Here is a 13,690-nt window from a genome sequence, read left to right on the forward strand (position 1 = left end):
CTACCCTGTTTGCATTTGAATGGGAGACTAGAACTGTGAGAACTGTAAGATATTCCCTCAGGAGATGGAGCCGCTCTGGGAAGAGCATCTAGGTTCCAAGTTCGCTCTCTGGCATCTCTAAGATAGGGCTGAGCGAGATTCCTGCCTGCAACCTTGGAGAAGCTGCTGCCAGTCTATGTAGACAATACTGAGCTAGATGGACCAATGGTCTGACTCAGTATATGGCAGTTTCCTATGTTCCTATGTATTGCCAGTGAGTCCCTGTTGTCCACTGTAAAGGTTAAATAGAGTAGACTAGCAATATATGGGAGCGTTCTGTTGCTACCCAGAGAACCTGAACTGACTGAGGCTTGGTGAGGAATGTCCCCATGCTCCAAGCTTGACCTAGCTTTGATGATGGTGTCTTGTGCTGGTGTCTGTTATGAGACTGCTACAGTATAAATGATTTCTCCATGTTGTATCTCAGTGATAGCTTCCTTCCTGTTGAATAAATATTTGTTCCTGTTCCAGTCAAGAATTGGAAGCAGGACAAAGTTTGAGAGAAGCCAACCTATGCTGTAGGCAGTTGGTAACAAGAATTAGGTATCCACTACGTTTCTATTTAGCCTGCCAGATTAAATTACAGCAGAACCTGGGAGAGTTCCTAGAGCCAGCAGAAGTTGCTCCAGTTGAGTTTACATCCCCAGTAGGCCTGTTGTCTACCAGATGGATGTAAAAGAGCACTGCTCTGACCAGGAGCTGTGCATGGTGGAGTTGTTGAATAGTCTCAGACAGTGCCCTTTGTCTTCCTCAACAGTGTCCCCTAAGAGAACAGACAGCCATGGATAGCTGATAGGTAAATTCAGGCATCTCATCTGAAAGGCCAGTCCTGGGTTTAGAGTCCTGGGTATCCTCTTTTTCATAAAGAACTACTGTCAGTCCGAGTAGACAGTATTGGGTTAAATGGACCAATGGTGTACATCAGTGTAAGGCAATATCATATGAAAAGGTAGTCTCCAGTCCAGAACAATGGAAAGTTTTTAGATTCTAGACCACCTGTTTGTTCCATGAACTTCACAGAGCCAGTAGGCTCTGTGAAGTTCATATCTATTCTATGAAATGTCGATTTTTTTGGTGGGGGGAGTACATTTCCTGACCATCATGTATTCCTTTGAAAAAGTAGGACAAAAGTCAGGGTTTGTGGACAATCTAAAATGTGTGGAACTTAAGAACATAAGAACAGCCCTGCTGGATCAAGCCCAAGGCCCATCTAGTCCAGCATTCTGCTTCACACAGTGGCCCACCAGATGCCAGTGGGAGCCTACAGGCAGGAGTTGAGGGCATGCCCACTCTCCTGCTGTTACTCCCCTGCAACTGGTACTCAGAGGCATCCTGCCTTTCAGGCTGGAGGTGGCCTACAGCCCACATCTTGAAGGGGGAGCAGGGCATTTATATGAGAAGATATAGTTATAGTATTGCGAATGAACAGTGAGGCTGTTCTCATGTGCAGCCAAGATCAGGCTAAGAAAGCCAGGCTCGGTCTGGGCTGCTTGTAAGAACTGCCGGTATCCCTGGGGCTCCCAGTGTGCTTTAGCAGCGAACTCGCCTCCACAGCCCACCTCTTAATGAGTTTAAGGGAGTGAGCACTCCCTTAGTCCCGTTTCGCTGCTCGTGTGCAGTGCCGGCTGCTTTTAGCCAGTGCTGTAACACTGACGGGCACCTACACGTCACTGGGGGGAGTCTCCACAATGCACTGCATACTTGCGTGGTGCATTGTGGGAATTCTGGGGGCCAGGACGATGCACCCTTCCACGCTGCCAGAGCCAGCAATGGAACATCTGGGTGTGTGATTCGCATGCCCAGCAATTGAGCACCAATCATCTGCAGGAGAGGTAAGCTTTTCCAGCCTCCCCCCTCACTTGCCCTCAAGCCCTTCTCACCAATCATGAGAAAGGGCTCTGTGGCTCTTTGTTCTGGTAATGTTGAAAGATGGAAGTCTCTTTAACTCCTCCTTTTATTTAGATCATTTCAGCAAGAACAAAGCCTAGGATGCACGAGTTCCAGTCAGAGGTGTTTATGATCATCGGTGGCTGCACAAAAGATGAAAAATTTGTAGCAGAAGTAACTTGCCTTGATCCCTTGAGACGTAGTCGTTTGGAAGTGGCCAAACTGCCCAATACAGAACAAGACACAGAGAGTGAGAATAAAAAGTGGGTGGAGTTTGCCTGTGTTACCTTAAAAAATGAAGTCTACATTTCAGGTAAGGAACATGATAATAAATTAGGGATGAAAAACAATTAGCATATTCCAGGGATTGTACAGAGAATAAAGTAACTACAGTATAGTTCATTATGACGACTACATGAAATGGAGGGAGGGCCGGGTATACTGCCCTGAGCCCCTGGAGGAAGGGCAGGATAAACATGATGATGATGATGATGATGATGAATAATGATAAATACTTAATAATAAATAAAGTAATAATACTGCTTACTGCTCATCAAATAAATGTACTAGTTTAGGGATATAACCCCTGGGAAAGCAGGGAGCGGCAGCTCCTGGACAATGCGAAATAGGAGCTCAGTTTGCATGCAATCTATAACTGGACTTGCTTCTGTATTCTTAAATTTAAAATTGTTAATGAATGGAAGCAAAGTTAATTCCTTCAAAGACCTTGAAGAACAGAATGAATGTATGGTTAGATTGCAGCAATAAAATAAAATTAAAAATTAAGAGTGGCATTCATTTAAAGAATGAAATTAAATTTCTACCAACCTGTACTCCATACCCAGGTGAATATAATCAATGTAATACATTAAAATGGTCGGACTGCTAGTTATTGTGTTACCAGTCCATCATCTGGCTGTTAATGTAATGTTTTTAGAATGCTGTCAATCGGCACAAATCACATTGTGAATATGAGTTGTGTCTGAGATGTAAGGGTTGTTTCTTAAGCAGGACTAGAGTCAATAATTGTGCATTCAGATTTCTCCTCTCTTCTGGGTAGAGCCAAGGCAGACTGGGAATAGGCTGGAGCCTCTCCTCTCGCTTACAGTACTCCTAAACTAGAAATATGTAGGGATGTCTACACAAAGATACATCACAAACCTGTAAGGCCTTTCAAGTCTTTGCAGCGGAGTCCTGGGCATATTAACTTAGACGTCAATGGGGCATAAGTTAAGTGTGCACATAGGATTGTAGCCTCAGTCATGTGGATGAAGAAGAAAGTCCCCGTGTAGGAGTCTCCTGCAAGTATATCATGAAACAGATGTCTGAAGCAAATTAATACATTTTGTTTATAGGTATTTGTTAGAACAATTTGCATCGCTCTTTCATGAATGTGACACTTGCCAAATCATAAGCTGGTGGGCACATTTCCCTTTTTCTATAATATTTTTGTCTTACAAAGTTCACTCTGAAGTAGGGGAAAATCAACAGAAATGGCTCTTGGGAAATATTGATATACGCATTTAGAAATCACAAAAATTACAAATTTGTGCTTCTTTTGATTTGCTTCAGCATTTTTCATAAGAAGATACTTTGCATTGCTTATCTCTGAAGTCCTGAGGTCTACACATATTTGTGAAACATGAATGACAGCATCCTCAGGGTGTTTATGAATGATGGAATTATTGGGATTCTCATGGGAATTCATGAGCTATGCATAGGTGTTGCTGTAGGGGATGCAGTGGTGGCACCAGAAAAAAAATTGAGGGGGGCACAGAAGGGGCAAAGCATATTTATGGAGCTGTGTCCCACATATTAGGTTTCTAATGGGGGGCAAACTACTTGTCGTGGGGCCCCCTCTTGCTCTCCCTGGAGACACCCTTGAGGAAATGTATACTATGTGATGTTTTTGGTCTGACCAGGAAAAATAAGTTGCAAGTTTGGCTCCAATATGGTGCGTTCCATTCATTGCAGGTGGGAAAGAAACACAGCATGAGGTCTGGAAATACAACTCATCCATCAACAAATGGATCCAAATTGAATATTTGAATGTTGGAAGATGGAGACACAAAATGACAGTACTGGGTGGCAAAGTATACGTGATTGGTGGTTTCGATGGCATACAAAGAATCAACAGTGTAGAGACATACGATTCTTTTCACAACTGTTGGTCAGAGGTATAAGCACAGCTGTCATTTCATTCATGGTGAAACAGGAAACTGTTTAAAATAAAGGCATTATACTTTCAGATGTTAAACAAATGGTATTTTTACACACGACACTAAAATGTTCTGTCGGCAGTTTCTGCACATATAATGCAAATGTAAAGTTAGCGGGAAGGCACATTCAATATGAGAATTGCACTTTCTATCCTATATTAAGAACCACATGTGCAGGCATATTATGCATGAAAGGCTCAAAGGTACTTTTGGTGTTGCATGTGACACATGTAATTCACTTATAGTGGGTACTAATTTGCTCAAATTCTATGAAACATATTTTCTCATGGATTGATATCTAGTCCCCTGGCTGTCCCCACAGTAGAATCCCAGCTGTTCATGGGTGGCACACTCCATACAAAGGAATAAGCACTGCTCATGGACATTTCTCCTATGCCATGAATAGTACCTGGGGATGATGAAAGTTGTAGTTCAGCAACATTTGGAGTACCACAGATTGGGAACCCCTGTCCTATGGGTACTCTCCTCACTCCACCAGAGCACCTAATGTCTGAACACTTCCCGTTGGGCAGTAAAGCACTGAATGACGAGCACAAAAACAGCACAATATGCTAGTACTGTCTCATTTCTGTTGACCAGTTCCACTGGAGAAAATTGGGAAGTTAAACGAAAATGGAAAGAAGTATAGACTATGGTGTGGGCCTGCTGGAACATAAGATGGCTTCCAAAGAAACTCACCTTTCATTTAAGAGCAAAATAGATCTTTCCCTTCTTTTTTAAAGCAAGATATAATCTCCTGTACTTAAGAATTTAGAAACCTTCTCTAGAGTTCTGTTTTAAATTCTCTTCCCTTACTTTTTATGCTTTGCAATATAATTAACTCCTGTAGCATCAGCTTCCTTTTGTATGCTACTACTACTACTACTACTGATATTTATATACCGCTCTTCAACCAGAGTTCTCCAAGTGGTTTACACAGAAAAAACAAACACATCAATAAGATGGTCCCCTGACCCCAAAGGTCTTACAATCTAAAAAGAAACATAAGGTAAACACCTGCCACAGCCACTGGAGGGATGTTGTGCTGGGGTTGGATAGGGCCAGTTTCTCTCCCCATGATAAATGTAAGAGAATCACCACTTTAACTGGTGTCTCTTTGCTCAATTAGCAGGGGCTGACGTATGCTGACAATATTCAGTTCCATGTTTCTGCTTTACCATTTCTTTACCGTTTCTGTCCATCCACTATTTCATTATGTCATCTGTCTACTATTCATCTTAGATTATCCACTGCCAGCTCAAGCTTAGCATGGAAAGCCATGTGATAGCCATTGTGGTGTAATGAAGAGAGCAATGGACTGGAATGGAGACCTGCATTCAAATCTTAATCAAATTAATATACATGATAACGTGAAAACATGATTAATTTTGATCATGTTCCTGAATTGTTTTTCTCTTTTCTTTTTCATGGAATGATAACAGGCAGCTCCACTCATGATCAACGTGAGCTCGTTTGGGGCTGCCAGCTATAAGAAGAAACTCTATGTGATTGGAGGAGGACCCAATGGGAAGCTGGCCACTGACAAAACACAGTGTTATGATCCAACAACAAACAACTGGAGCTTAAAGGCACCCATGCCTGTTGAAGCAAAATGTGTCAATGCTACAAGTTTCCATGACCACATCTATGTCGTAGGTATGTACAGGAGCAAATGCTCCTTCACATATATTAAATCTGTTTATTTTCACTGCCTTCTTGTTGTTGTTGTTATGCCCTCGAGTCGGTGTTGATTCCTGGAGACCACAGAGCCATGTGGTTTTCTTTGGTAGAATACAGGTGTGTTGGGGTGACCATTGCCTCCTCTGCATCTGACATCTCATCAGTGTGAAATGATGCCTTTCAGCACCTTCCAATATTGTTGCTGCCCCGATTACATTACATTACATTACATTACATTACATTACATTGCTGCCCTGATTACATAGGTATTACATACCAGCAGGGATTTGAACTAGCAACCTCTTGCTCTCTAGGCAAGTCATGCCTTAGAAGAACCTTTTCAGAATTCTGGTTGAAAGACAAGGAGGCAGCAGATTTACTTACTTACTTATTTATTATATATTTTTTACCGCCTGATATGTATATCTCTAGGCGGTGTACAAAATTTAAAATATTTAAAAGTTACAAATCAATCAATCAATCAATCAATCTCTTTATTTCAGTCAGCGACCAGCATAAGATTAAAACAAATGTAAAAGAGAGGACAATCAAACTTCTATTAGTTACAAATCAAAATACAATACAATAAAAACAATAGAATAAAACAGATATTAAAACAAGGTTTTAAATTATTAAAATTAATTCTAATTAAAAGCCTGCAAAACCAGGAGAGTCTTGAGGTTCTTCCTGAAAACAAGCAGAGAAGGAGATTCTCTTATTTCACTTGGGAGCATATTCCAAAGTCCTGGGGCAACCACAGAGAAACAGGCCTGTTTCTCAAAGTTTTGGGGGAGAATTACAAAAGTCGGGGAGGCAAGTTATATGGCTCTTTTGCAGTCTGGGGAACATATCACAATAAATTTTCACTCCCCCCTCTGTTTCTCAAGAGTCTAAACACACACTTTTGCCCTTAAATATTTAAATATAAAAAGATAACTTTAGTAAATGACATTTTCCTTAATACTCTATTACTGTGTTGAACTTGAGCACAGTAGCACTTCATAAGGCTTAATTTAATTAATGCATATTAAATCATCTAGAAATTCATTGTAATCATAGGTGCTCATCCCCTCCGCTCTATCAGTTATTTATGCATGAGGTCTTCAGTTGCAGTTTAGAAAACTTGAAGTCTGCTCATACCTAGGAGCCATGCAACCTGGTCTCAGCTAACAAAGCTGAACTTAAAACTGGTTCTGCTTTTAAGTACAGTAGCGGTATTATATGAAGTCTCCTTGGTTGCAACTATGCCCATTCAAATGCAAAATGGGACAATGGATGCCATCACTCATCAACCAAAAATCTCCCATGACATTTTCTCAATAGCTAAAAGCATGCAGCAGCATTCTGTACCAATGAGAGCAATGAATGAATGGATTTTCAAAGCAAAAAAGTATGTTAGAGCTGAAAAGTCATTGTTATACAATGTATATAGCCATTTAAAAACAATTTGCAGCCTGGGGCACTTATACTGAAGTTGTGCAAAAGTAAACAGAAATTGCAATTTTTCTGAATCAATGTGTAATAAAGGCAATTAAATTTCCCATTTCACAATAAAATTTTACTCCCCCCTCGGCCTCTCAAGAGTCCAAAAGAGAACACAGCAAACTGCCTTGCACGGAGTCAGGACAGGGGTCCACTTAAGAGAATTGCCTGCTGGTCTGCAAGTTGATTGGCAGCAGCTCTCCAGTCTCATGCCCACAATTAGCACATCACAACTCAGAATCAGAAACAAAACAGCAGCAAAAACCACAACACAGAAACAATTTGCACACACTCAATAATCTATTCCCCACTGAATTGAGGTGTGAATTTACCAAAGGTAGCATATGAGAAATGAACATAGCAGCTCTGGAAACTCCACTGTTTAATATGCCCATTCAATATGATTTATTTCTGAGTGCACATGCGCAGGAATCAGGAGTGCATTGCAGTAGTCAAGCCTACAGTAGATGATGATGATGATGATGATGATGATAAACATTTACAAAGCCAGTGTGGTGTAGTGGTTAGAGTGCTGGACTAGGACCGGGGAGACCCGAGTTCAAATCCCCATTCAGCCATGAGACTTGCTGGGTGACTCTGGGCCAGTCACTTCTCTCTCAGCCTAACCTACTTCACAGGGTTGTTGTGAGGAGAAACTTAAGTATGTAGTACACCGCTCTGGGCTCCTTGGAGGAAGAGTGGGATATAAATGTAATAATAATAATAAATAATAATAATAATAATTAATAATACATAACACTTGCCAGCAAAAAGGTGCTCAAAGTGGTTTACCCCACCAAAGAAATAAAATAATGATTCCTATCCCCAAAGGGCTCACAATCTAAAAATAATAAGACAGAAGGAAGACATTAGCAAACAGCCACTGGAAAAGACACTGTGATGGGATAAATTGGAACAATTGCTACCCGCCTGCTAAGTCAGATAACTACCACTTAGGTGCCTCTTTGTCCAGTTAGCAGGGTATGCAAGCTCAGCTCTCCACACAGCACTCTACAATATCACTTGGAAGTAATGGAGCAGCACACAGTGGTGACACTGGTGTTTTGTTTTGTTTTAAATTATGCTTTTTATTATAATAACAACAACAAAACAACCCCTAAAATTGTAAAAGTGAAAACAAAGGGTGATACTGTTTTTCAAGTGACATTCCAGAGGCATAAATGAAGGGGATTCTTGTAACTGCATCTCCCACATAATAGTACAATAACCACTGGTCATACATACACCACAGCTGATAGTTGAGGTACTGGTTGTGCATAAGTTCCTTCACCGGTGTGTGAATATGGTACTGTTACCAAACACCTTGGTGATATAACACTATTAGTTTTCATGATGCTTGGTCAGGTATATATTGCAATAAACACTCCCAGTTTGGTGAGCGTTTAATGCTGAAAGTGAATGAAACATTTACAGCAAGAAGTTTATAATCTAGATTCATTTTGGGAATGCCCCAAACCAGAAAATAGTTTGCCACTTTCAAATACACAAGAGAACACTGACAATCACTGAGGTCAGGTATTCACAAAATGTGTCTAGGATTGCCAACAGGCACATGTGGATATCAACATTCACCAAATTTCAGCATTTACTGGAACATATATACCACCACCTCCAAAGATGCGAACAGCATTGTCTCTGCTGTTATTCAAGAAAAGGTGGTCTAATAGGGCTGAAACACCACGGACTATGGCTGCTTCTTTATTCTGTCTCAGTCTCCTTTGCAGAATGCTCCCTAACACAAGAAGAGGGCACACAATTCAGCAGCATTCTGAAAAGCCATGGAAAAGCCCCAGTGACTGTTCCCTCTAGCAGGGATTCCCAGATGTTGTTGACTACAGCTCCCAGCATCCCCAGCTGCAGTGGCCTTTGGCTGGGGATTCTGGGAGTTGTAGACAACAGCATCTGTTAGAGGGAACACTGGCCCCAGTGCCCTTCTGAAGTTTTGTCAGGCCTCCACAAGGGTCCACTCCAGACTGTTGGGTGCCAAAACCAAGCAGAGCTGGCTGTCAGCCCAGGAGGCTGAGACAGGGTTGTAGTCCAGAAGAAGCAACATCTAGTTTTAGGGAAGGGCAGATCAAGGGTTGAAGGCACCAGAGGCAGGGCTGTAGTCAGAACCAGGACAAAGACATGTTTCAATGAAGATAGCTCAGAATCTGGGGGTGAGGGGTTGGAGGCAGGAGCATAGTGAGAATTTTGAGACTCAGTCCCAGAGAGGGTCATAAATAGAGGTAGCAATCTCAGAGAGAAATGACCAGAAGCCGGTACAAGATCAAGTCAAGCAGGGCTCACAATCCAAAGTACTGAGCAGGAGCTAGACAGTGAAGCTCTTCTCACAATCAGTGAGAAGAGCTTCCTCGAGGTCTGCAGGGAGAGCAGGTTTTGTTGACCCTCCCCACAGATGACCCCTTACCTTTCCCTAGTTGGGCGGGTCACTTGCCCAGATGAGCGACGGCTCTCCTGTGGGCTGCCTGCGCCTCACCACAACTCACCCAGCAGCTTCGGGGGTCAGGCACAGGGAAGTTCTGCCCCCCAATAATGCATTGCGCAAGTGTGTGGTGCATTACTGGGAGCGCCCCCCCCCCCGAGTGTGTCCGCCATGGCTGCAAGCAGCCATGGCAGACACACCTCAAACCCGGGTTAAGGTTAGGCGGGCTTGCTGCCAGGAGCTGCACGGCTCCCAGTGGATCACATGCGCATCAGAAACCAGGCTGGGCTCCCTTAGCCTGGTTTCTGTTGCACGTGTGAATGTCCTCAGAGTCCTCACAGTACCAACACGCATGTAACTCACTGGGTGACTCTGGGCCAGTCACACAGCTCTCAGCCTAACCTACCTCCCAGGGTTGTTGTGAGGAGGATAAACATAACCATGTACGCCACTCTGGGCTCCATGGAGGAAGAGCAGGATATAAATGTAATAAATAAATAAATAAAATTAAATAAATGTTGCTCAGACTGAAGATCTGGCTCTGAGGCCCAAGCTTTATAGGACAGGGTGGTCCACTGGGATTGGTCTTTCTGATCAGCAGACAGGCACAGAAAGCTGAGCTGGTGTCCTTGAAGCCCAGAGCTCAGCCTTCCAGTCAGAACACAGCATGGGTGGTGCAGGAATGAAGGTACTGGAACCTGACTGCTAGCAACCCTAGCTCAAGTCCCACCCAGCCCCTTACTAGTTTACTAGTATTAATCTATATGGTGACATGATAAACATTTTGATAACAATCTCCTGTCCTCTATAGGAGGCTTTTAATTAGATTTACAGTTTTTAATAGTTTAGCGTGTTAAATCAGGGTTTCTTAACCTTGGCCCCCCAGATGTTGTTGGACTACAACTCCCATCATCCCCAGCCATGGCCTTTGTGGCTGAGGATGATGGGAGTTGTAGTCCAAAAACATCTGGGGACCCAAGGTTAAGAAACCCTGAGCTGGATCTCACGATCAGTGAGACCCGGTTTGAGGAGCTAAGCGGGGAGAGTGGGCTAAGCCCACTCTCCCCGCACACGAGCAGGGCGGGAGCCCTGGGTGGCTGTATCGGCTGTCCACACGATTGCCGGCTCTGTGACAGAGCCAGCAGGGGCTGGGGATTTTGGGGGCCATGCGGCCCCCGGAAGCTCCAGTATGCCCCGCGCAGGGCATATTGGAGAGACCCCTGGAGCTGGGAGGTGGCTTTTCACCTCCCCTCCGAGGGTCTGCTTGTGAGTAGCCACAGCACAGAGCCGCGCCGCAGCTACTCACGATCAGAAAAACTGGGTTTGCAGAGAGCTTGCTCCACAAACCCGGTTTAAGGGGAGGGGTACTTAGGTAGGTTAACCGCCGGGAGGCAACTGGGCTCAGCTGTGAGCCTGGTGGCTCCCACGATCATCTGAAATCAGGCTAGACTCCCCTAGCCCGATCTCGGCTGATCGTGGGAATAGTCTCCCTGTGTTATATTTTAAATTATTTTAATGTTGTAACATTTTAAACTTTGTTTTAATTTGTATTGTTTTGCTGTAAACAGTTTGGGGTAGGATACAAAAATGTGTTAAATAAATAATTAAACAAATAAATTTGTCTTGTGGGTGGAGAAAATCTGATACTAACTTTCTGGTCTGAAACTTTGTTTGTTTAAAACACACACACACACACACGACTGGGGAGAATAATTTCCTTCTTTCCTCTTCCAGGTGGGGCAATGAGGGCACTCTACTCTTACAGCCCCCTCACAGACACATGGTGTCAAGTGATTCAGTTGAACCACGAACGGGCTAGCTGTGGGATTGCCCCTTGCAACAATAAGCTTTTCATCACTGGGGGCCGGGACGAGAAGAATGAAGTCATTGCCACAGTGCTGTGTTGGGATGCAGAGACTCAGAAATTAACAGAGGAATGTGTCCTCCCCCGTGGAGTGTCCCATCATGGGAGTGTCACCCTCCGGAAGTCGTACACATACATCCGCAAGATAGTACCTGGAGCCGTTTCAGTCTGACTTGAGAGGAAGCCTCCAGAGAAAGGAGGATAAGTGATAACGAAATACCTCATTTTCTCCAAGGGTTTAAATAGGCCAGCTGGGTGAAACTACTGTCTGTCTGTCTCATCGTCCTTGCAAGAAGTAGTTGTATATTTGCTCAGTTTCCTACTGTACAGTATATGTCTTAAATTATCTCCAGATCCGGATATCCTAGGTTATTTATTGACTCGAAGTGTCACAAGGTGAGAAATTCAAAGACATGAGATGTCCTATCACTAGTGAAACTCTATGAGCGGCAATTCTTTTTTGTGTAGATGTCGCGCTGAATAGAGTTTAGAATGAGTTATTCTGAAGGGCTCTTTCCATTTTGCATCTGCAGAAAGACCCAGCACCTCCATTATGATGGCAAAATGGGACCCAAGACTCAATGAACAGATTTCTTAAAAAAAAAAAATTATAGAAGAAAAGGGAGTGCAGGAAGTAGAAGAGGAAAGTAAGAAGTCTAGGAGGCGCCAAGGGATGAAGAGTTGGAAGAGACAGGATAATGAAATAAATGGTGATTATTATTTCCAGTCCAAATTTGCCTGACACTTTTCTATAAAGAAGAGTCAGGCAAATTTGGACTGGAAATGTATTCAGCGATATAGTTTATACAGTATAGTCCTTCTCCTTCTCCCTCAGGTGGCTGATCTGCTATAATGTCACAAAAGGAAAACTTCACAGGGGTCTAGAGACATCCATTAATGGGTCCTTTCCTAAGGCAGTCCACACCTTCATTAAGGCATCAGAACATTGTAGGGTGGTTTACAGAGATCTTACAGAGAAAGATCAAGGAAGCTCTTTCAGTCTGCTCATGATTATTCCTTTGGGCCATAGACAATTCTCTGACTCCCAAATCCCATAGATTAGGATTCTGTCTGACAATAGACAGAAGGCATGCCCTCCTGGCGTTCACAGTGATAGTGGCATAGAGATTGGCTCACCCAGCCAGCCAAGGGTACTCCTTCCATTGAAGCTAATCCCTGCTTTTTCTTGCCAATGTGAAGAGACTGAGAAGCAGGCTGATAATACTGTAGGATAAGAATACCTGTCATTTCCTATTGTGAGAGTTCATGGCTGCATAAGTGATCTGCTGCATACCAAACAGAAAAGCAGGCTCATGCTAAGGAAAAGTGTGTGATTTTAATAAAGGACGGTAGTTCAACTGTACTCTTCTAAGTGTCTTTGTTCATGCTTTTTTCACTCATGCTTTACTTCTGCCTTTACACTCTCTCTTGCAAAGCTTACTCTGGATTGCTTTGTGTTTATGTTAGTTGAAAATAACCCTTTTTATATGGTACTGGCATAAAGCAATATATAACTTATTTGCCAAGCACTCACTTTTTTCCTCTCCCCCCCAAACAAAAACAACCCAAACAAGAAAAACAACTTCACATGTGGCCCACTAGGTGGCACAATTGCACTAGTTTAAAATGATGTTAATTTCCAAGAACAAAGGAACAAAACAATCCCCTGAACGTACAAGAAAGAACAAAAATATTCAGTGTTGCAATACGATTTCCAGGAAAGGCAGAAATGGTATATAACCTCAACAAATGTAATCTCAGTGTGGGTCTTAGGTTCTCATAAGCAAATTAGACAGGGTCACTTGCACAGTGCTGCTCCTTCCTCTGTCTCCAGTGGGCTCCTTTCTCATTGCAGCAGTGGAGAGACAGATGATTCCTTTGAAGAAGGCGAGTCTGCTGCATTGGGCTCTTGGGCACTCCTGCATGGGTTTTAGAGCTTGGAAGGGGGAGCACCAGAAGTTGGCCCTGCAGAAGGTTTAAAATGCATGCAAGCAGGGGCCTGATCCTTTCCCAAGCAGCTAAAAATACATTTGTGGGTAATTCAAACTGAGACACGCAGTATGCATGTTTGGT

General features: G+C 43.1%; 1 protein-coding gene across 8 annotated transcripts in view; it reads left to right on the plus strand.

Moving 5' to 3' along the window:
- Positions 1-12,980, plus strand: part of KLHL6 (kelch like family member 6) — a 36,844-nt gene extending 23,864 nt beyond the window's left edge. For all 8 annotated transcript variants that reach the window (XM_053307784.1, XM_053307780.1, XM_053307782.1 and 5 more), the window contains 4 exons: positions 2,002-2,239; positions 3,901-4,103; positions 5,588-5,801; positions 11,488-12,980. In XM_053307784.1, coding sequence (XP_053163759.1) covers positions 2,002-2,239; positions 3,901-4,103; positions 5,588-5,801; positions 11,488-11,789 — 957 coding nt within the window. In that variant the 3' untranslated portion in view covers positions 11,790-12,980. The remainder of the gene's footprint in view (positions 1-2,001; positions 2,240-3,900; positions 4,104-5,587; positions 5,802-11,487) is intronic.
- The last annotated feature ends 710 nt before the right edge of the window (positions 12,981-13,690 follow it).

The sequence above is a fragment of the Hemicordylus capensis genome, chromosome 3 (genome assembly GCF_027244095.1).
Source record: "Hemicordylus capensis ecotype Gifberg chromosome 3, rHemCap1.1.pri, whole genome shotgun sequence".
Classification (NCBI taxonomy): Eukaryota; Metazoa; Chordata; class Lepidosauria; order Squamata; family Cordylidae; genus Hemicordylus; species Hemicordylus capensis.